Source organism: Stegostoma tigrinum, unplaced genomic scaffold (assembly GCF_030684315.1).
Source record: "Stegostoma tigrinum isolate sSteTig4 unplaced genomic scaffold, sSteTig4.hap1 scaffold_143, whole genome shotgun sequence".
Taxonomy (NCBI): domain Eukaryota; kingdom Metazoa; phylum Chordata; class Chondrichthyes; order Orectolobiformes; family Stegostomatidae; genus Stegostoma; species Stegostoma tigrinum.
This window is the reverse complement of record NW_026728088.1, coordinates 109,540-134,261: the sequence shown is the minus strand read 5'-3', so window position 1 is coordinate 134,261 and position 24,722 is coordinate 109,540. Positions and strand designations below refer to the sequence as shown.

Here is a 24,722-nt window from a genome sequence, read left to right as displayed (position 1 = left end):
AGAATTATAAGTGCGACAGTTGAGATGAGAATTGGGGCACAAATTTAATTTGAATTTAAAAAAATCTGTTTCTCTGATCAAAATATTTCGATGTTGCAGTAAAATATTGGCAGGATTAAAAAGAAGTAGGACGCTGGGAATGCTGACAGAAAACAATCTTGCTGGCATGGGCAGGACCAGTGCCACATCTGTAGAGATGAAGGTTCGATATCGATAAGGCTCTGATATTTCAGGCCTTTTAATCATGCAACTGAACTCTGAAAGCCTACAAGCTTTCATGTCATAACAAAGGAGGAGTCATAAAGCCGTTTTGGTAGAGCATTAGAATCACGTTGGTTGCAAAAAAAAAACAGCATATGGAGCGAAGTGCGGGACAATACAGCTTGCAATCTGGAAGAACATGGCCGATATGTGACACATTTCAGTTTTTGTTAAAGTGAATGGTGTTAGAGAGAAAAATGAGTATATCATGCTGCAAGGATTTCAGCACGGATGGATATTGAAGTCATCTTTAACTTGATGGCTTCGATGCTGTGTGTATTTCGATGTGCATTTCATTGTCTTTGGACCGTTTTTTTTGGATTTGCTACTTTATAAAAAGTCATGAACAATTCTTATTTTCTTGATCCAGATGATTGTGCTAAACACAGTCACTAATTGTTGGCAACATAGGAGACATTTCAAGTCTTGAAGACTGCTTCAAGCTTTAAAATTCATGGAGGAGCATCGAAAATCTATCATGCTGTTGCAAGCGCATCTCGACCAAATACTAACGATCATTGCTCTCTCTCCCTCAAATAGAAACTACGTAATGTGTTATGAAAAAATGATTGTTAGTATTCCAGTTGACGGATACTTAGAAGCATATATTACTCTCCAGAAAATATAAAATAAACTGGTTTTGTTGCATCTATTATATATTTTGTAATAATTCACTACGTCCAACTTGCGAATGTCACGTATTCCTGAGTTTCTGGTTTCAGTAATTCACCATTCATTCTCCTGGAAAGCGGTGATATGCTGCAGTTACAGAGGTCTTATATTCTTTAATGCCGGAACCCAAGCGAATTTGCGAGTTGAATTAAAGAATGGTGTGAAGTATCCACTCAGACTGTTTGTTAAAATGTTTACATTTGAGCAATAGAATAAAGCAAAATGTGTTACACTTTATTTTGTAGAATGTCTTTTTCTCCTCTTTGTCTCATGTAGCCCTCCATCCAAGTACAAATCATTTCAAGTCTTCATCTAACGTATCAAGTTATACGTGTAATTGCGTTATTTTGAGATTCTAGTAATAACCTTTTCAGCTATGCAAAAAACAATACAAAAGTTGATGTGGGAGTGATTTAGAAGGAGGATGCAAAGAATGTTCAAGAGAGATTACTTAAGTTAAATGTTGAAGCGGGCGGAAAGTTCAAGCAATAGCCTGATAGACTCCGAGTTACTCTTAACTTCAATGAATTAAGAAATGCTACGGAAAGGTAGAGCTGTGGTAAATGATTAGGCATGGTCTAGAGGAATGAAGCGGGCTCGAGGAGCTAAGTGATTTGTTCTTGCTTTATTCCTTCTACAAGGTAATTTCGATAACTGCATAAGTCAGTCTTGTGCATCAGTAGATCAGATTTGATATTAGTTTTATTGCATTTTGCTGACTCAGGCTTCTTGCATTCCCTCATCAGACATGAAGGCTTCTTGGATAGTCTAATGTTTGAATCATTAGCGGTGAAATAAACAATAACAATTTATTTTATTAATTATATTAGCTCGTGGAATGTGAATCCTTTTTATCAAGGGAAGGTTTTTTTTTCCCATTTCTGATTCTGTTAATGAATGTAGAGGTCTGATGGATTCCTCATCATTCATGTATGCTAGCTGTCTCTTGAAACGATTTCAGTTGTTAACACACTCACACTCGTCTATCTTGGTGGCCACAAAGTTTCATGCTTCACACAGATGAGCTGTCATTTATGCCACGACAGTTATCATTCTTGCGTGCAGCTATTAATTTTTTGACTGTCCAGGTATCATCAAAGTTTAACTAGAATTTTCTCAAAAGGCTAACAAGTTTCTAGCAGTGAATGATGGTCCCATGGCAACTCTTGGAATGAAACGCCTTGCCGAAATAGCCATATGTGAGTAGAGAAGCTAACTATTGTGTTGAATAAACAGAATCCTTGCGAAGGAGAATCTATTAATATTCATTAACTAAATGAGGACATGAAAACAGTACTGTTGTGTAAATGCGCCCTGCCATACGTAGCTATTCATTCATGCCTTCCACCCACCGGTTCTTCCACATAACCATCCTTTGAGGATTCTTTTACATGTTACAAGCGCATCAGTGTATTCAACAAAACCTTTCTCAGGCTGACTCACTGAAAAATCCACACCGTGGAGTGACTTTATTTTGCAGACCAGCAGCTCCAGATGGAACATTGTTGCAAACTGTCCTTGCACCATGCAGACCACGTGATAAGACTGTATTGTTACAGTAAAAAATGAATTACCCAAATCGGATTATGAAGGATTAATTGTTAAGGGGTAATTGGGCATGACAATAAATAATTGAAGGGGAAAAATAGATAACAGTACTCCATCAGCTTACATAATATGATCAGCAGAGTGATGGAAATTGTTGTCGACAGTGCTTTCAGCAGCACATACACAACAATGAGAGACTCATAGACGCTAACATCGGGTACTGCATAAGTCTTCCAGGTCTTGACCTGAAGGGAACCCTGTTCAAAAATAGATGAAGATACTTCACATGACGTGGGAGTCACAGCCCATTGCAATAAGGCCAATGTTTTATCAAATGTGTCAACTTCGCAAATCATGAAATCCTATAAACAAAACAGAAGTCAACAGATAGAATGGTGAAACTCGAGATTCCCAACTATTATATAAAATTGCCTTTCTTCTGTTATTTGATAATGGTATATGGGTACGCTGGCTGTGGCTTAGTGTAATAACATCTCCAATTGTCCCACTTCATGCTGAAAATAACGGAACTGAGCTGGGCAAACCAGAACCCAAATAATTCTTGATAAACTTCATCCTAGAGTCAGGGCCAGTGTCTATACTTAACTAAATATATCTACAGTGAATTGAAACATAGGTGCACAGTATCAGGGAGATTTAGAAGTTTGTTATAGCACATTGGTAACTTGGATATTTCTGTAAACTCGTTCTGCTTCGATTTAGTTTTGTCAGATTCCGGGGATTAAAAATTCAATTCCAACAACACATAAATATCAACCATGCAGCAGCTCTGCTTTTTTGAAAATCTTTCATTCATAAAAGAAAGAAAAAAGAGTCAAGACAACTGATTATGTCCCTCAATCCTGACCTTGGGTCTGGGCTTCCAACTCTGCAGCTGGATCACCAGCTTTCTGACTCACAAACCACAATCAGTGTAGATTGGTACCTGTATCTCCTTCACAATAAGGCTTAACACTGGTGCCCCCAAAGGATAAGGCCTCAGCCCCGGTTGTGCACCCTGTACACCCACGACTCTGTTGCCGAATTCTGAACGAATGCCAATTAAATGTCTGTATCAAAACCAGCGTAGTAGAACAGATATTGAACATCGATCAGTGAAAATACAGTTGGGAGATAGAGGGCTTGGTGACGTGGTTCAATGAGAACAACCTCTCTATCAATGTCTGTCAAACTAACGAACTAATCATTGACTTCAAAACGAAACGAGAACAACACGTCCTATCTGTATCAACGGAACTGAGATTGAGAGGTTGTAGAATGACAAGTTCCTTGAAGTGACGATAACCTGCAACCTACCCTGGACTTCCCACGTAGATACGACGACCCAGTAGGTGCAAAAACACCTCTTCTTTCTCAGGTGGTTCAGGAAATTTGGCATGTCCATAATGGCCTCACCAACTTTCATTGATGCGCCATTGAAACCATTCTGTCAGGGTGGTATGGCAACTGTTGTGCTCGCGACAGTAAGGAACTACAGAGGTGGTGTGCACAGACCAGATCATCACAGAACCCAACATTATGCCGAAGGATTCCATTTACATAACTCGCTGCCAACTTCATCAAAGACCATTGCGCCCTGGCAAAGATAGCGTACAATCGCTTCCGTCTGATAGAAGATGCAGAAGCCTGACCATGCACACTAGCAGGTTCAGGAGCAGCTTCTTCCCGGCAATTATCAGACTGATGAATGGACTCTCTAACCTCAAATAATGCTGAGTCTGTTGACACTGATCTTGCCTAGTGCACGCCCTGTGCATTGTAACCTGCATGTCTCCAAGTCTTCTTACAACCTCCGATCTGTACGTCCTTGCATACTATGATCAACCTTAACTGCTCATAAACAAATCTTTGCGCTGTTCTTCACTACAAGTGACAATCAATCAATCAATCAATGAGTGGCAAGAGTAATGCTTTCCAGTTAATTTCAGGATCTGGTCAATGATTAAATTAGGAATGCAAGAGTACTATCAGGTCTGTTGTTTAACATTTGCAAGAGCTGCCATTGGGTCTTACACATAAATTTGTGAATGGCTGGATCATTGGTTAGTTTCTCCTTTTCTCAGTTTAATGGGATACATTTTCTAATTCACCAGTTTCACCTCTTTACCTTAGCCAGTATAATTATTGTGTATTTAAAGAAAATCGATCAATTCTTTTATGTGCTTGTGTCCTTACAGCATTTTGTGGAGTTGGTGATATAATTTCTCTAATTTAACATTCACAACTCACCAAATCAACTGTACGAATTGATTTTCGTATTACCTGCATGTCTTTTGATCTAAAAAATCTTACATATTCCTTTAGCATGTATTAGTTCACTGATATCAACCCACAAGACACTACCTGTTCCCATATCAGCCCATCTCCATTCTATCCTGAGGCCAAACACACATCCACAGCTGAGCAAAACGATCCTGGAGCAGATGGAATTCCTTCGGTTGTACTAAAATGCTGAAATGCAATATTGACTGCAAGGTGCCAGTGCAGCCTTCAGGCGCCTGAGGAACCAGGAGTTCAAGGTTTGTGACTCAAACCGAGCACCAAGCTCGTTGTCTACAGAACAGAGATAATGGGAACTGCAGATGCTGGAGAATTCAAGATAATAAAATGTGAGGCTGGATGAACACAGCAGGCCAAGCAGCATCTCAGGAGCACAAAAGCTGACGTTTCAGGCCTAGACCCTTCATCAGAGAGGGGGATGGGGAGAGGGAACTGGAATAAATAGGGAGAGAGGGGGAGGCGGACCGAAGATGGAGAGTAAAGATGATATCTGAGATGCTCTTGGCCTGCTGTGTTCATCCAGCCTCACATTTTACTGTCTACATAACAACCGTGTTTCCCACTCTCTTGTATGTAACAAAAGCCTGGGCCACTTACAGCACACACATCGAAGAAGTGAAGAGTTATCACCCATGGACCAAAAAAAATGTGCCCACTATTGAGGCACTGGCCACATATGACCGACTGTGATGAGTGTGTTACATTGTCCATTTGCTGACATAAAACTCACCAACCCAAGTGATGTGCTCTCAGTTATATAATACTCAGCGATCACAGCACCACATGGGCAGAGGAAAACCTGGAATGACATCTTGAGAACCTCCCTAAGCTAATCCAACATCCCCACAGATGTGGGAATCCATTGCCTGGAAATGCACAAACTCGTGAAGAAGCAACCGCATCACCAATAACAAATATAAAACATTGCTAGGGTTCATGTGTGCAAGAATTTCTGTTATTGCTATTTTAAGGGCAGTTTTCAAGAAAATTTCTTCACGTGACTGAAAGTTCAAATCACCAGAGGAGTGTTGTCATAAAGGATCAGGCATTTTTTAACTGAATTCACAAAATAAACAGAGATCTCTTCGACCATCCTGTAAAAATACTTGATCACACTATGTTTAGTCACGCCAAAGGAGACTTGCTTGGAACCTATGGGATGATGTTTTCAGGAATATAGTCCAATATAATAAGTCGCTATAATTTGACTGTAGAAAAAAATGAACGAAGCTCTACTGCTCCAGAAAGTATACAAGGAATTTACAGCTACTAAAGAGTGCATGTAGGCAGGAAATATTCCTGTGCTAAGTAGGAAACTGTTAAAATTGAATGTGTTGTACGGAATCCGTTACCAGTGAACTAACACTGTTCACAATAAATAAAATGACACAATGATTCTGAAAATAAAACGCAATCTATAATATTGAAGAATTTATCTTGAGCAAATATCACAATGTTTGACTGGGTCTGTGCAACCATAACATGCAGATCGTTCATTTAAAGTGTGTTGAACGTCTCAGAAAGAATGGCAACTAAGATTCAAGTGAGCAGTAAACACTTGGAGAGAATACAGATGAGGATTAAATAACTTGTAAGCAATACTTTGACCGGACACTAATCCAAAATTTAATGGCTGGTTTGTGCAGAAAACACAGTCAACACGGCTTTGTGAGGGGTAGGTCATGCATTACAAACCTTATCGAGTTTTTTGAGGATGTGACTAGAAAAGTTGATGAGGGTCGAGCTGTGGATGTGGTGTATATGGACTTCAGTAAGGCATTTGATAAGGTTACCCACGGTAGGCTCATTCAGAAGGTCAGGAGGAATGGGTACAGGGGAACTCAGCTGCTTGGATACAGAATTGGCTGGCCAACAGAAGACAGCGAGTGGTAGTAGAAGGAAAATATTCTGCCTGGAAGTCAGTGGTGAGTGGAGTTCCACAGGGCTCTGTCCTTGGGCCTCTACTGTTTGTAATTTTTATGAATGACTTGGACGAGGGAATTGAAGGATTGGTCAGCAAGTTTGCAGACGACACAAAGTTCGGAGGTGTCGTTGACAGTGTAGAGGGCTGTTGTAGGCTGCAGCGGGACATTGACAGGATGCAGAGATGGGCTGAGAGGTGGCAGATGGAGTTCAACCTGGATAAATGCGAGGTGATGCATTTTGGAAGGTCGAATTTGAAAGCTGAGTACAGGATTAAGGATAGGATTCTTGGCAGCGTGGAGGAACAGAGGGATCTTGGTGTGCAGATACATAGATCCCTTAAAATGGCCACCCAAGTGGACAGGGTTGTTAAGAAAGCTTATGGTGTTTTGGCTTTCATTAACAGGGGGATTGAGTTTAAGAGTCGTGAGATCTTGTTGCAGCTCTATAAAACTTTGGTTAGACCGCACTTGGAATACTGCGTCCAGTTCTGGGCGCCCAATTATATGAAAGATGTGGATGCTTTGGAGAGGGTTCAGAGGAGGTTTACCAGGATGCTGCCTGGACTGGAGGGCTTATCTTATGAAGAGAGGTTGACTGAGCTCGGTCTCTTTTCATTGGAGAAAAGGAGGAGGAGAGGGGACCTAATTGAGGTATACAAGATAATGAGAGGCATAGATAGAGTTGATAGCCAGAGACTATTTCCCAGGGCAGAAATGGCTAGCACGAGGGGTCATAGTTTTAAGCTGGTTGGTGGAAAGTATAGAGGGGAAGTCAGAGGCAGGTTCTTTACGCAGAGAGTTGTGAGAGCATGGAATGCGTTGCCAGCAGCAGTTGTGGAAGCAATGTCATTGGGCTCATTTAAGAGACTGCTGGACATATATATGGTCACAGAAATTTGAGGGTGCATACATGAGGATCAATGGTCGGCACAACATTGTGGGCTGAAGGGCCTGTTCTGTGCTGTACTGTTCTATGTTCTATGTTCTAAATATAACTATGTTCCTTCTGCAGTGATTGGGTGTTATTTTAATTTTAAAATGTAACAAATGTCATTGAAACCATGGTTTTCATCAACGCATAAAAAATAGCCGTACATCAGCTGCAGTCATTTGTATGCTTCATTAAATGCAGTTAACAGAAAGGATCAAATCACATAATTATGTCCCTGGAGTTCACCAAAACCAATAACAGTCACCACTTTTCGGTGAAATTCAGATTACATTCAAAGCTTCTGATAGAAATGCATGGAGTACCATCAGGTCTCGTATTTATCATTTACTATCCGATCATTGCATCTGTCGGGATTCCAGGTAAAATGGTGTCATTTGAAAATAACTGTGTGAAGCATCATTTACTACAATAATTCATCCATTTTAACAATAGGCTTTTTTGTATGTGCATGAGATTTTTTTTTAATTTCACTGGCATAATGCATTTTCTGCAAATGCTATCGTTTTTCGTATTTTACTGCATGCGTTTTCTATTTTAATTATATTAAGTTGTCATTTCATCACCATAATTTCTGTTCATTATATTGCATTGTAATCCATTTTCCACAATATTTCTTTCAGTATTCTCTCCCTTTTTATTTTCCTTTTATTATATCTTATCTTTTCTGCTTCAGTTACTATTTTATTGTTTTAATAATATTATCGCTCCTAATCACTGCTAACGTCTCACGTTGAATGTTGTTCTGTTGTTTGGCTTTGACAGATCCTGCGATGAACAACTATGCTGTTACCTGTTTGGAAATGCAAACTATTCGTGTTTTTGATAATATTGTTGCGGGAGAATTGCAGAAAAAAAATCTATTGAGCAATTAATCATTTCCATCTAATGAATCCGCGGGCAGTATCACAGTTAAATTGACTTCCGTTATAAAACTGCCATTATTAGTGTGAATGATTTCAAACATTTTTCTAACTGTATAGAAATATATTGTGCTGTTGAACTTGACAAAAATACGTTAAGTACGACAAAGGATTACTTGATTAATTGGACTGAACTACTGAGTAATTTCTGGCTGAAATCACTGAATGAGTTTGCTGAAAGCGTATTATTATCACCACGATGTTGGCAGATACATAATCAGTCCTTTATTTGGCATTTAATAGAAATTTGGATTTACTTGTAGCTTTCATGGCACCGTGAGTCCACCTTCAGTCAGTAGGAAAAACTGCTCCCTAGTGTAAGCAATCATGTAGGTCGAATGTTTGCTAATTTCTAACTCGCAGAGCATATTTTTCACGAGAAACTCAGAAATTGCTCGAGAAACTCACAAGTCTGATAGCGTCTATAGGAAAGAAAAGAGTTACCATTTCAAATCCAGTAAACCTTCCTCAGAACTGACAGATTGACCACAATTTCAACCAGTCAAACAAGCACTTCTTCGTTCAGAGTCTTCGCTTTCCCATTTACTTTTGTAGATGTATCTAAATGGTTAAATCCTGCATTTGTAATTTTCTTCTGCCGATTGTATCTGGCAAAGCCTTGGACTGTTCAATCTTTCTTGTTCTCCAGCTTGAGTGAAACTCCACAAAAATTGGAAAACCTCAAAAGCAATTAAAGCTTCTTAATTCAAATATTGACATTGCATAAAATTAACAAAGCCAAGACAGCACAGTGCAGCAGGAGGAATTCGTTAGTTTGATCAATGGCTATCAATGGCTGCAAAATTAAAGGCATTGCTTTTCTCCTATTGAATTGTCATCACATGTTAATTCATATGATTCAGTACGACACTGAAGATCCTAGTTGACATCGATGATAAAGTGGCATTTTCAGGTTGGAATCCATGTTTTTGTCAATGTTGTCGTATTTGCAATGTCACTTTGTTATAATTTGGATTTCGTACATTTTTATTACATATTATCTGATTGACTGGACTCACACGGCTATGCTAATTCCAGGACAAGAAAAGAGTTTGTTCAACATAGATTTTTTTAACTTATGTTTGCATCCTAATCTTTATTATTCACACATTTATTCTTCATGTTTGATTTGTTTTGCTTTGTTAAGAGTAAAAAAAAATCATTCTTGTTCTCACAGTACACTTTCTCTCTACATTGCAGCTAACCTGGTTGTGATTCTGACGCTGTGTCACAGACGATGTGGTCTTTCTGGATGTATTATTTATTACGTGGTGTCCATGGCAACGGCAGATCTATTCGTAATGATCACGGCTGTACTATTGAACCGGATAGCTGGAATTTATTTTCCAACTAGTTTTCTGTCAATTACACCAGTGTGCAGTCTTCGCAATGCCTTTAATTTTGCAGCCATTGATAGTTCTGCTTGGTTAACTGTAGCGTTTACCTTTGATAGATTTGTGGCCATTTGTTGCCAGAAACTGAAAATTAAATATTGCACTCAGAAGACAGCAGCTTGGGTTGTAGGAACTGTGTCCACACTGGCCTTCTTTAAAAATATCGCCAGATATTTTGTTTATGAACCAACAGTTGTTATTAATGACATGCCTTGGTACTGTGGTATTAAGGTAATATTTTATACATCACCTGTGTGGGTCGGATATGATTTGATTAGTTCCATTTTAACCCCATGTATCCCATTCATTCTAATTTTACTACTGAATGCTCTGACCGTGAGACATATTGTAGCAGCCAATGGAACCCGCAGGAGACTCTGGGCCCAGAACAGTGGAGAGAATCAAAGTGACCCAGAGTTGGTGAAGCGACGGAAGTCCATTATTTTGCTTTTTGCCATCTCTGGAAGTTTCATACTGTTATATGCATTATTTTTTATAACAATACTCTATGTCAGAATTACAAACGCTACTTATACTTCAGGGTCCAATTCCAGTGTTTCCACGTATATTCTCAATGAAGTAGCATTTATGCTTCAGTTTTTGAGTTCTTGCACCAATCCGTTTATTTATGCTGGGACCCAGAGTAAATTTAGAGTCGAGTTAAAGAATGGGATGAAATATCCACTCAACTTGTTTGTTCATTTTTTTGCCTCTCGAAAGTAGGAAAATCCATCATGAACTAGCAACCATTGCATTTACTTATCCTTGTCATGCCAGGTGGAAATTACAGTCAGATATCTGAAGGGCAAGTTCACAACTTATCTCGACTAATTTGTTTGCAATTGGTTTTCAATCACTCGTAGCTGACCTATTAACTGATACTGTTGATAGGCTCAACATATATATAGAAGGGAATCATATTTTCAAATATGACAGGGTGTAGTTCTAGGTCTTTTCAAATATTAACCAAGTCAGCTGTTCTAGTTTTGTTTAGGCCAGTACTTCAGCAAAATCCCCATCACTTGCTGCTCCTTCATTCTTACCCAGCCCTTCAGGACCATATCTCCCTGGCTGACCGCCTTCATAGAGTTTGGACCCTGACGAGCTCTGCCTAAGATACGTTTGAACTGTCTGCTCTCATGGATCGAAGTGATGGCTTGATGGACAACGATGCGTACGTTATGTCATTTGATTCTGTTTCGTTCCTACAAAAGCAATGTTGGAAGAATTACATGGCCATTCATGTAATTTTACACAGATACAATATAATAACTAACAATTAGCAGAAGCTCGGCTTTGATGACGATTTGAATATTTTAATTGACTTAAAACAAAATAACATTTTAAACAAAACATTTTGTCATGATCTCAATCGCAGACTTTACTATGTATTATTTAACTCTGCATTGGAATATGCTCCATATTTCAGACACTTTTCAAAATACTTTTCATTGATGTTCATATTTAACTTTTGGATTGAAAAAAGAAGTGGCTTGTGATTGAGAAGAACAGGCAGGGAATTGCCACTGAAACAGGAAGGTGAGGTGGCCTGAAATGTACGAGCTGTGATAGACAAAGTAGATGAATTTAGAGCTTTGGTTAGTACTTCAAACAATGAATTATTGCAATTATGGAAACTTGGCTGAAAGAGAGACAGAACATTCAGCTGAATCTCCGAGGATTTAGATGGTTAGGTGTGGTAGAGGAAACTTAAAAGGGGTGGGGGTGCAGCATTACGGCTAAGGGAGGATATCACAGCTGTGCTGAGGAGGATACATCAGAAGACTCATGCAGCAAGACAATATGTGTAGAGCTCAGGAGTAGGAAAGGTGAAATCACAATGCTGGTGTTATACTGCAGGCCTCCCAACAATAGAGGAGAGACTATGTAGACTATTATGGAAAGGTGTTAAAACGGCAGGGTTGTTGTGGTGGGTGATTTTAACTTCTCCTATAATGACTGAGACTTCATCCGAGGGGCTGGATAGGGAAGAATTTGTAAGGACCAGGAGGGTTTCTTGGCACTGTATATCAGAGAAGTAGTTATGCTGAACCTGGTTTCACAAAATGATCCCAGTCAGGTGAATGAAAGTTCAGTCGGAGAACAATTGAGGAGTAGTGACTTTAATACCGTGAGTTTTAAGATACTCCTGGCTAGGGATAACAGCAGATCTTGGGTGATGGGTGTTAAATTCAAGGAATTTACTCGGCATGAACTGCAGATCTTTGGAGGCAGCTGTTTGAGATTAAATCACATCGGACATGTGAGTGTATTGCAAATTGCAGTTGATAAGACTGGCACATTCCAACGAGAATAAAGGACAGGTGATGCAAGTTATAAGAAACATGGATGACGAAAAGTGTTATGACCTTGGTCAAATAGAAAACGGAAGCATACTTAAGGTCTAGGAGGATAGCACCTGTCTAAGTCTTGAACTATGTAAATAAAGTTGGAAAGTACTTAAACAAGAAATTAGAAGGGTCAAGAAGAGTGTTCATGAAAGGTCGTTAGTAAACAGGATTAAGAAGAATCTCAAGACTTTTTATACATACAGAGATAAGTCCCTTGGTTCTGATGGGATTTGTCTCCGAATAATAATGAAAGCTAGAGAACAAATTGCTGAAGCATCTCAGCATCCTCTTTGTCCGCAGTTGAGCTCCCAGAGGACTGGAGAATAGCCAACGTTGTCTCATTTTTAAAAGAAGTGTGGCAAGAATAATCCAGAAAATTACATGTCTGTGAATCTGATGCCGGTGGTAGGGAAATTATTGGAAAAGATTCTCACGGCCTAGATCTACATGCATTCAGAAGCAAATTGACATATTTGTGATAGACAGCATGGTCTTGTGTGGGGGAGGCCGTGCCTCACGAACTTGATTGAGTTTTTTGAGGAGGTGACGATGATGATTAATGAGGGGAAAGTGATTTATGTTGCCTGCATGCACTTCAGTAAAGCCTTTGACAACGTCCCCCAGTGGCAGACTGGTACAAAAGGTGAAATCACATGATATCGGCAGTACGCTGGCAAGATCGATACAGAGATAATGAAGTGTGGAGCTGGATGAACACAGCAGGCCTAGCAGCATCTTTGGAGCACAGAAGCTGATGTTTCGGGGCTAGACCATTCATCAGAAAAGGGGGAGAAAGAGAGGGTTCTGAAATAAATAGAGAGAGGGTGTAGGCGGATCCAAGATGGGGGAGAAGATAGGTGGGGAGGAGACAGAAAACGCAAAAAGGTGGGGATGGAGCCAGTAGAAGTAAGTGCCATCACAACGCCACCCAAAGGTTGCAGGAACAGCAACTCATATTCCGCTTGGGGACCCTCCATCCCAATGGTATCAATGTGGATTGCACAAGCTTCAAAATCTCCCCTCCCCCTACTGTATCCCAAAACCAACCCAGCTCGTCCCTGCCTCCCTCACCTGTCCTTCTTCTCACCTATCTCCTCTTCCCACCTCAAGCCGCACCCCCATTTCCTTCCTCCTAAACTCATCCAGCCCCTTTGACCTATCCATCCTCCCTGTACTGACCTATCCCCTCCCGACCTCCCCACCTACACTCACCTTTACTGGTTCCATCCCTGCCTCTTTAACTTGTCTGTCTCCTCTCCGCATATATTCTACTCTATCCATCTTCGATCCGCCTCCCCCCTCTCTCCCTATTTATTTCAGAACCCTCTCACCCTCCCCCTTTTCTGATGAAGAGTCTTGGCCTGAAACGTCAGCTTTTGTGCTCCTAAGATGCTGCTTGGTCTGCTGTGCTCATCCAGCTCCACACTTTTTTTTATGTCGAGTTCTCCAGGAGCTGCAGTTCTCATAATCTCAGACACAATTTTAACCTTGAAACAAATATTGCATTACCATGAAAGCAACATTTATTCAATTCTCATCTACTTTCAAACTGATCTTGAAAACGAGTTCTGGAAATGAATGCTAACAGAAAGAGAAAATCACACAAGATTCTAGAAATCAGATCACATGTTACATCCAGCAATCAATTTTTCTCAGTTGTTCCCAGCTCTCCAGCCCCCACTCAACCTCCATGGGTGATGATTGACACTTCAAGGAAGGATGAGTCTTGACATGTGTTGATCAAATGTCTGACCGACACTACTTCAGAGTGACAGCTGCATCCAACGGTAACTAATGCACCAGTTTATTCAGCTGTCCTGCTTTAGTTCCATCCCTCACACCTACCCACCACCCTACTTTGGCTGTGGAAGAATGAAAACAAAACGCAGTAAATCCCTCTGAATGGGTAAGTTCCTCCAATTTTGCAACTAGAATGCAAATATAGCAAGTTAAAAACAATTATCGACTCCAGCAGAAGGGTGAGGAAACTTTGCCTTCTGCATGTATTGAGAAGCTGGTGCCTTGGTAACCTCAGTTGGTTTGAGAATTGAACCGATGCTGTCGGCGTCATTGTACATCCCATACCAGCCCGCCCTCCTTCTCTGACACATACCCAGGAGTTTTTTTTTCCCTCCAGAGTCCGGGCTTGATAGCTTGGCAGGACCACATTGGGCTTATCCAGCAGCTCCAGCACCAGACTCCACTGAATGAAGCGCACCGCCAGGCGCTGCAGTCGAACATACCATGAGGTACACACATCAGGAACTTGCATTTGTACAGGTGACGGGGAAATCATTGGGAGATGGCGGGGAGAGGGAAGCTGCTGAAAGAGGGAAGGAGACAAAGTCTGAAGGAGAAAGGGGCCGGCTGGTACAGGAGAGAAATAATCCACCGGCTTGACTTAATCATGATCCAGCGCTTTCATTTAATAAAAAAACAAAATATCTCTCTTTGCCTGGCAGCACCGATTTCCAAGGCTACTCCGCTGTCTATTCAGCCGCTGCCTTATCCTTCCCAATCGCCGCCAGCACCTTCCTTCATCTCCTATTCCACCCAACAGCTGCCGGCTCCTGGCACTGCATATTCCTATCCCACTCTGTCCGACACTCTCACTCCATCAGCACTGGTCTCATTCACACTTCCACACTGCCCCAACTCCCCACAGCATCTCGCCCCACGCAACACGCGTGCGCAGACACACCATCCAGCCACACGGGAGGTACAACCACACACGCACAGAATGGGTAGACCAGGGATAAGTAACTCGCATGGACAACTGTAATATGAGTAACAATTCGAGATGTCACTCGTTTGACCTTTCCACCAATGATGCAACATTTACACAATGAACGAGAGTTCTGTGCGTCGCAGAAATTAACCTTTCTTTCCAGGTTGTAAAACACCAAGGCAGTGATTCTTTGCCTACAAGAAGATGCAGTCATTGAGTTGTCACTACTTGGCTCGTGTCACATTTGCAATCCCAAATGAAACAAAATGAAAAGCAAAAATGACGGATTGACTCCTCAACACCATTTGACAGGACTTCCCCCAAATGCAGAGGCCTGGTGTTGACGTGGAGCAAGCCAAAATTTTCAGGAATGCAAGTTCTGGGATGCAGCCAAGCACACGGGATTGACCCCATCCACAAGCCAGTCTGAAAAACACAGAGTTTACCAGATGGTTTCAGGAGGCATGAATGATAGCAGAATGCAGCCAGGAAGTAAAAGCACACCCTCTTCCTAATTGCACGCACGTTCGGGATTTACACACAATGTAACATTCGGGCAACAGGAAGTGCATTTGCAGTGACCTGCGAGTCTGGCGGTGAAGTCAGATGACCTGGTTAGAACACAAAATCGGCGGAAACTGTAATCTTCCAGGGAATCTTACTGAGTCTCCACATCAAATCAAACCAATGACTGCTCCAAGACATGCACCAGGTCTCACTAACACTTCATATTCCATGTGGACAGAGCCCCGCACTGTGGTGCAAAGCGCATTCGTTTGCATTTTCCCCGCAACACCAGATTTCAACAGTAGGTTTTTCGTTTACATGTATGTGTGCAAATATCGCCAAAAACAGTAATTGTTGCCACTCAAAGTCTCGTTAAATGTTTCAAATTTAAAATGTACTGTCCATTTTAAGTGAGATATTTCATGGACTTTAACAAGCACGGACAATTTGATTTGGATTTCACAACAAGTTCACTGAAGGACCTGATTTTGGGCACATGCACATGAAGTGAAAAACAGCCACATGTTTGCAAGACACTAGAGCATTCAGATACGTTATTCATTACATTCAGTTCATGTGGGTGAGGTAGGAAAAGCTCAAGTCAGAAAATAAGAAGCTGAAGTTATGGGGAAAATGCAATGACAAAAGAGTTCACCTGCGGATTATAGAATGGCCAAATGCTGTTTTTTTTTCAGCCACAGTCCTACAGTCTTTTGTTTTGATTTCCTACAGTTATACTTTGGAATAACAATAACTCAGTTATCATGTGGTTAATTAATAAAGGCTTGAAGCTGACTGAACTCACGAAGCAGTTACACAATTGTATTTCCTTTTGCTTCTGTGCTTAAATCTGGTTTTAGTATGGAATGATTCATGAAGAGTGTGATTTACTGGTGCCTCAGTAACAAAATTCCCCATTATCTGTGTTGCTCTTGGCAGAGCTTCACAACCCAGTATCACACCACATCATTGGGCTGTGCTCACATGAGTGAGAGAGAGAGACAGCTGGTGGTTGTTTAACCTGCATGTCAGGCAGGGGGAGAAGTTGAGAAGGACAAACCCTCATGGTCAACACAAATGTTTATTTACTTTTTCAATATCACCTTGCTCTTCCTTAGAACAAGTGAAACTTTAAAAGGCCAAGTGAGCAGATGAGAGCATCAGCCTTCAAACATTTCAGCTCCCTCAAAATGAAATGGGACAAATCTGTGACCAAATATATAAAACATCTTGCACATCGTGGAAGAATGTGCGAGTGAGTGAGTGTTGGATGGTATATAGGAATATGAAGAATAAGTAATCAGGGGATTGGAATTTGTCATGTGTAAAAAACCAAGGATAGTACATACCATTTTTATTCAGAGTAGTATGACAGAAATCTGACTGATTCGGCAAGCTGACTGACCGGAAACAACAGTCAAATCTATAAGATAAATGAAAACATCATGAGAGACAAAACCAAATTCAACATGTAAAGAGAAAGACTGCCATAAAAAATTAAATACTGGACCAAAAAAAGATAAAATGCTGACTTCAGTGTCGTTACATCTGTCCATGATCTGTTTGCTCTTCTGATATCGCTTTGCTCTTGCTCAGAAAATACAACTTTAAAATCCTAACTGAGCAAACACGGACGTCAGGATTCAGACTTTTTAGGCCACTCAGAATAAAAATCAACAAAGCTTTCACGTCAATATATGAATAAAAATCACTCTACACACCCTGGAAGCACTGTCTCAGAATCTAAAGGGAGTAACCCAGAGTCAAAGCAAGGGAGGCTGCCTTCATGCAGGATAGGTTCGCCAAGAGCAGTCTCTGGTATAAATACAGGGTAATGGGCACTGCCAGATGGACACCCGATGCAGTCATCTTCTCAGAGTCCATACCTCTGCAGTCCAGTGAGTGGGACACAGTCAACCCAGTGGGAGACCGAACCCGATGTGGGGGGTGAGGAGAAAACAGCTGGGAAACTGTAGAGACATCAGTTAGATATCGGGTCACCTATTGCTCAGTCTGTCAAGGTCGCTCAAGGGGGCTGCCACATCAGTCCTCATTGTGCTCAGTGATATTACACTGAGAACTGTCTGACTCCAGGGTCAGGCTGCTGTCATTGATGCAAGGCTGACAACTACTGCTTTTCAGAGGTGTCATGGGCCGCTGCTGTTTTAATCTTGTCGGATACGGGCAGCACAGTGGCTCAGTGGTGAGCACTGCAGTCTCACAGAGCCAGGAATCCGGGCTCGATTCCAGGCTTGGGCGGCTGATTGTGTGGAGTTTGCATATTCTCCCCGTGTCTGCGTGGGTTTCCCCCGGGGGCTCGCACAGTCCAAAGATGTGTAGGGTAGGTGGATTGGCCATGCTAAATTGCCCGTAGTTTTGAGGGGTGTGTGGGTGAAAGGAAGATGGGTCTGGGTGGGATGCTTCCAGAGGTGGTTTGGACTTGTTGGGCTGAAGGGCCTGTTTCCACACAGTAGGGAATCTAATCTAATCTAATTTGTCAGAGATGAGTATGAGCAAATGGAACAAAGGAGCAGGAATATTTCCAAGATAACAAAGTGTGGGGCTGGATGAACACAGCAGGCCAAGTAGCTGCTTGGCCTGCTGTGTTCATCCAGGTCCACACTTTGTTATCTTGGACTCTCCAGCATCTGCAGTTCCCATTATCTCTGGAGGAAAATTTCCGTGTGAGGTCTGGAATAAGTGAGTCAAAGCCTGACTGAACATCGGGAGAGAAGGAACTGGATTGAAGCTTGTCCTTTGTGAAAAATTAATGATAACTCATACCTTTCAGAATCAAAGTGGGTTGGAGTCTGAGGAATGACAAAGGTGAAGTATCGTCAAACTTAAAAGACAAATGAAAACACCATAAAAGTAAAAACCAAATTCAACATGAAAAGAGAAAGAGTACGATCACACTTAAATACTAGACCAAAAAATATCAACTGCTGACTTCAGCCTCACTAAACATGTCTAATGTTCATTTGCCCCTTCACTGTCTACTTGGTCTTGCTTTGACAACTTAACATCAACTGAGCAGCCAGGACATCACCCTTCAGATACTTCAGGTAAAAATGAAACTCAACAAAGCTTTGCTCTAATCCAACACCTTGAACATCTGGAATGATTTCCATAAGGACCTTTTTCATCTAAATACTATTTTTTGGCTGCTGTAATGTAGGAAAGGCACTGGTTAATGTGCAGACAGCACGTTTTCATGAATAACAATAGGTAATGACTAGTTTCTCCATTGAAACAACATTCACTGAGGGATAAATCGTGGATGATTTATACAGGAGAATTCCATTCTTGATTTTTTGCGAATTGTTGTGATAATGGGATCTTATGGTCATCCGAGATGAACATTTTTCCTGCTAATATCACCTTCAGCAAAGAGCAGAAGAAACATTTTGCTCCATCAAAGAGTAGACACAAAAATGTGGCCATTATAATTTTGCTTTTGGCAAGTACTGGAACCATTGTGACCCACAACATACACACATTAATTCAATCGGGTTACCCCATATTCACATCATTTTTCCAGTTTTCCTGTCTTTGAAATTCGTTCTAAAATCCAATTTCTTTACAAATAGTGTCCAGTATATATTGAATTCAAATTACCTCAAAACTCTTCTCACAACCAAGAGTGATACCACGAAGGTATTGCTCCTTTCCTTCTGCTTCAATTAGTGTTAGTTCTAATTACACTGATGAGGGAGAGAAAAGAAATAAGCGATGCGCACTTGAAACTGCAGAGCGACAAGTCTGCAATGTTCACCTCACGTTGTCTCAACATGAAGTGAAGACACACAGCAGTTATTGTTTATTCTTGTTTGTGTTTATGACATCACAGGCAAACCATTGTGATGTCACTGGGCTTATTCTTTTTTAAAAGGAAACCTTCCCGAAAAAGAACACAAAACCTGTTCGAGCAGTTACCTGCTGTTTTCCACTTCATCTCCGTGTACGCGGTTGTCATGTCGGGAGGGCTTGTTTGTAAACGTGGGCATCATGTCATGGATGCAGTTTCCCATCTCCGCCATCTTCCCTTAACAGCCTTCCTGGTATATTGCCCATGGGGGTGAAGGCACCAGGAGGCCTGCCCACATGTGACCAATACGTCTATTAATTTATTTGGTGGCCAGACTGGCTGGTGAGCTGTCAAGAGGATGGATGGTCTCATCTGTCCTGAAAGTCCCTTAAAAACATCCCTGAAGTTAATTTAACCTTTATATTCACCTTCGAATCCTTTGCACTCCTCTCATCACAGTCACAACAACACTTACTGTTATGTCCTGCATGTTCACCAACTCTCTATTCATGCTCATACATTACCTTCAGTTCCAGAGCCCTTATCTTATCTATTAGCCACCAGTGTGACACCCTACAAAATGCCTCTTGGGAATCCAGGTGTTATGCAGCTGTTGGTTTCCTCTTTCCGACGTCACTTGTTTGACTATCAAAAAGGAATGAAATTGTCAAACATGCCTGGCCCCAGGGTGACCTTGGACTTACCTGCAACTGTCCTGTCTCCATCATGGAATGTCTTCTTCTGGATTGACCACGTTGATTTAATCAGATGATATGATTTTTGTTTTAAAAGCATTGCTAAAACATACTTAATGAAGAGACATTATTAAGCACTTTCCCAACTGATTAAAGTCATGTTAAATGGCTTTATGCCTTATTTTTGCTCCTCCTTCTTTCTTAAATAGCAGTGTTACAACTGCTAATTTCTGCTTCAGTCAGACTTTTCCAGAATCCCGGATGTTTTGGTAAATCAGAAACCAAAATATCTGCGATGTCTGAAGCTGGGCTCCAGGGGCATTCAGTTTCTTGGAAGGACGGACAAGGAGGAGGAAGTGGGTCAGCATTGCTGGTTACGGAATAAAATTAATATTGTAATGACAATGGATATTAGTTCTGGTGAAATGGAGTCTGGGTACAGTTTAGAAACATCAAGGGGCAGAAATTGACAGTTTCGATGTATATACACCCCAGTCATCTCCAGTGGTAATTTTAGCTGAAGGCACGAAACAGGAAATTGAAGACACCAGGAGAAAGTGGGAGCTCTAATTATGATGAATTGTCATTGACTTCAAGAGTCAGGTGACTTCAGTTGGCATAAAGATTGGGCAAAGCAAATCAGTTATCATTCCATAGAGGAGGAATTCCTGGCATACATTTTAAGTTCATTCACAGGATGAGGGCATCACTGGCCAGGCTAACATTTATTACCCATTCCTAAATGACCAGAGAGCAGTTAAGAGTCAACCACATTGCTGTGGGGCTGGAGTTACATGTAAGCTCGGATGGCAGTTTACTTCTCTCAAACGAGAACAGATTCATGCTCATCATTAGACGCTTAATTCCAGGTTTGTATTGAATTCAAATTCCGCCGTCTGCTGCAACAGGATTCAAACACAAGTCGCCAAAATACTATCTGGGTCTCTGGATTAAGTGTCCAGTGATAACAACCTCAGGCCATTGTCTCCCCAATGAAGTGTGTGCTGTGCGGGTTTCTGGGTCAACACTTTGAGGAACCAACAAGCAAAACTGAAGTTTGAGGTGGGAAGACTGTGCTCATGCCCCCTCGGGGAAGTGACCCTCATTTTCACCCACAGAAGGAAACTAACAAGGACACCTTCCACCGAGAGTGCCAGAGGCTTTCGGAGAGAGAAACCCCCAGAAAGCAGAACTTCACTCACTTGGCTCTACTGTCCCATTCCAGACTCCAAAACTAGAACCTATTCACAGCAACAAATGGAAGTATTTGATGGATGCCCTGGGTTTGTGCTCCTCCCCCATTGCTCACCTGCAGTTTTCCTGCTTCACCTTGTACTTCCAGCCAAACATCACTGATGTCAGCTGCTTCCTGCCATTCCAAATGCTGCTCCTCAAGTGGAAGGACAAACAGCAATGTGGAAATTCAAACACATTTCCGGCCTGTGGAGGAAATGATACTGTTATAATTTCAGATAATTTTTAAAGGGCTCTTTTTGCCCTTTGAAGCAGGGTGTGTACAAACACTATCACAGGCTCGAACTCACAACCACTTGTTTCTGAGACCAGTGCTCTGACCACTGAGCTGTGGGGCCAGGCACAAGACATGGAAAGAGGATCTCATGAACTGGAAATGACAAAGTAATAGATAACTGGAGACTATTATATATCAAGACGTAACAAAACCGAAACAGAGCAGAGGGGCATCATGTGCAGAAGGTTGGGAGAATGCAAGGCCGAATCAGACAGTGTCCTGAGTGCCATAAACTGATCTTTCCTGCTGGTCCAGTGATTACGATTCAGTGTCTTCACTGTCATAGCCTGTCCATGGTTATCATTTAAAGTAATAAATACAAAACATTGACTGATCTTGAGAAGAAGAATTATGTCATTGATCAGTCAAAATCAATTCACTCCATGTTACAGTCCCACATCAGCAATTCCAGCTATAACTGCAAGATGTGCAATCAGTTTAAAACAAGAATAGAGGGGAGGTCAGGAAACGTGAAGGGCAATGGTCGTTTGTGAGAGGTGACTGTTGGCCGAGTGGATCCAGGTTCAATGTGGATGCTGAAGACTAGTCTTCACTGTTTACCCTGGTGGACAGATCACATTGGATCAATTACACAAGGATCCTCCTTTGTGTGTTGTCCTTTGCACATCACAACTCGGGTCAGTGCCTTGAGGGGCTCGGATATTTTTAATTTGGCAACTAACTCAGGTCAGTGGTGCACAAACTAAGCTGTGTCGGGACACTATTTAAATGGGTCACCACTCATTGCAATGACCCAGAACTATGCAGAAAGAGGAAGAACACCAATACAAAATCTTCGCTTTGAATGGCATTCCCTGCAATTTCATCCACAGGTACTGACTAAACAGCAACACGAAGAGGACACATTATGCCCTCACACACTGGACACACTGCCACACATCAAGAACATATCAGAACTGACAACTCCTATGACCACTGGGAATTACGGTAGCACACAAGCCCAAAGCCATACTATGACAAACATTCTCAAGGATTAAAGACACCATACCTACAACATGCAGAACTGACAGTGTTTACAAAATACCGTGCAACGATTGCCACAAACATTATATCAGACAGACAGGAAGGAAACTAGCCATCAGTGTACATGAACATCAGCCAGCAGCAAAATGACATGACAAACTTTCCCGAATATCAGTACACCCGGATAATGAAGGCCATCAGTTTAACTGGGACAACATAACTGCAGTAGTGCAATCCAAACATAGACACACATGGGAATTCCTAGTGGCATGGTTCTCAATCCATAATGCAGTCGGCAAACATATAGAATTGGACCCCATATACATCCCATACAGAACAGAATGCGAAATGACAGAACTCGCCGGAACAGACGGGGCAGTATAAATTCCAAGTGGAGGAGAACAACATCGCTTCTTTGGAAGTCTCACTCATGACGTTACCTCGCATGGTGACGAAAAGTGGAAACAAAAACAAGCGAGCTGGGCGAGCAAGTTAACAACTTTACTTGTTAACTTTACTGTTTTATGTGTGGCTCAGTGTCAGTCTTTGTGATATTATACACACACTGTTCTACCCGCTTCTCCCGCTGTACACAAAGTTCCCCGACAAAAGGCAGCGTTATGTGGAACACAAGCAGTTTCTCCTGACTTTGGGTACCGTTGCCATGAGCTGGGATATGAAATAGACAGTGAGCTGAAGTAGCCCCACACTCACGTTACTCATTTACCTTTCAATGTCAATTTTCAATTTCCAAAACCCAGTGATCCATTCACTTCAGCTGCTGGGAACCTGACAATAACAGCTGTGGGCAGACATTCCCCTTCGGAAGCGTCTGTCAATTTGCAAGGATAGAGAAGCTGTCAACTTCACTCGAGTGAGAGAGGATACAATATTCCAAACTTCCAATTCAAATTCCGACGCAGTATCAATTACCCCACTGGCTCCACACGTCTTGCTGCAGCTTTCATCCTGTCGATTGCGATGTAATCAGGGATACTGGCGGAAAAACCATTTGCAAGGTGAATGTCCTGCAAAATAATCACCGTCGCTGCTGCACTTCAACGTTCTCCACTTTGTGAAGCGGTGAATGTCACTGTCAAACAAAACACACTTATCCTCACATGCCTGCTTCACTGTCACCTGTTTCTTTGCCACCTGTTTCTCTGCTGGAACTTGCCATTGTTTTATTCATAGTCATTGCAAAGTTCTGCCTCACATTTTTTTAATTAAATTATCTCCTCGCAACTTAAAAACATCCCCTAGTCATGAAATCTCCCATCCTTGGGAAATGACAACCTCAATTCATACTATCTACATGTCTCATTATTTTATGAACTTCTAACAGGCCGCCTCTGAACTTCCGAAGCACCAGCGAGAAAAGTCAAAGTCTATCCAAACTTTCTTCATAAATCAAACCTTCCATACCAGGCAACATCCTGGTAAACCTCTTCTTAACACTCGCCAGCTTCTTAATATGCCTCCTGTAATTGTGTGACAGAAACAGCACACTGAATTCCAGAAGAGGTCTCATCAACATCCTGTCCAACCTCAATATGACTTCCCAACTGTGAAACTGAAACGATTGAGCAATGAAGGCTGGCGTGCCAAAAGCATGTTTAACCATTGTCTAAATGGGATGTAAACTTCAAATAATCATGTACCTGGATCCCCTAGGTCCATGAGTAGGCACCTTAACAGTGAGAGAAAGTCTGTGGGAGGATGAGGAATAGTTTTGAATTTCTTTGACCTCACATCTGAAGAAATTTATTGTACACATGCAGCTGAATAAGTTCAACAATTCATTCTCCGTGAAGAACTATAAATGAACCTCAACATTTTTCAATCAAAAAGTAAAGTTAGACCCTCTCAAGTCAGAAGGAAGCCATCGCTGTTCTGCTTCTGAGCTTATATTACCCAAAAAGTTCTGCAACATGTCCATATGAAGATGGATAAGGGAGAACCAGTGGATGTAGTGTACCTGGACTTTCAGAAAGCCTTTGATAAAGTCCCGCATAGGAGACTGGTGAACAAAATTAGGGCACATGGTATTGGGGGCAAAATACTGACTTGGAATGAAAATTGGCTGGCTGACAGGAAGCAAAGTGTAGTGATAAACGGGTCCCTTTCAGAATGGCAGGCAGTGAC

The 24,722-nt window shown here is 41.5% G+C and overlaps 1 protein-coding gene across 1 annotated transcript; it reads left to right on the top strand.

The window, feature by feature from the left end:
* Positions 1-7,940: 7,940 nt before the first annotated feature.
* LOC132207744 (probable G-protein coupled receptor 139) lies at positions 7,941-11,328 on the top strand. Its single transcript, XM_059643628.1, has 2 exons — positions 7,941-8,018; positions 9,780-11,328. Exons 1-2 carry the CDS (start codon positions 7,949-7,951, stop codon positions 10,694-10,696), a joined length of 987 nt encoding a protein of 328 aa, XP_059499611.1. The 5' UTR covers positions 7,941-7,948; the 3' UTR covers positions 10,697-11,328.
* The last annotated feature ends 13,394 nt before the right edge of the window (positions 11,329-24,722 follow it).

Coding starts and splice junctions, on each gene's coding strand:
- LOC132207744 (XM_059643628.1), top strand. CDS start 7,949: ATGCATGGAGTACCATCAGGTCTCGTATTTATCATTTACTATCCGATC. Junction 8,019..9,779: donor TGCATCTGTCGGGATTCCAG/GTAAAATGGTGT, acceptor TCTACATTGCAG/CTAACCTGGTTGTGATTCTG.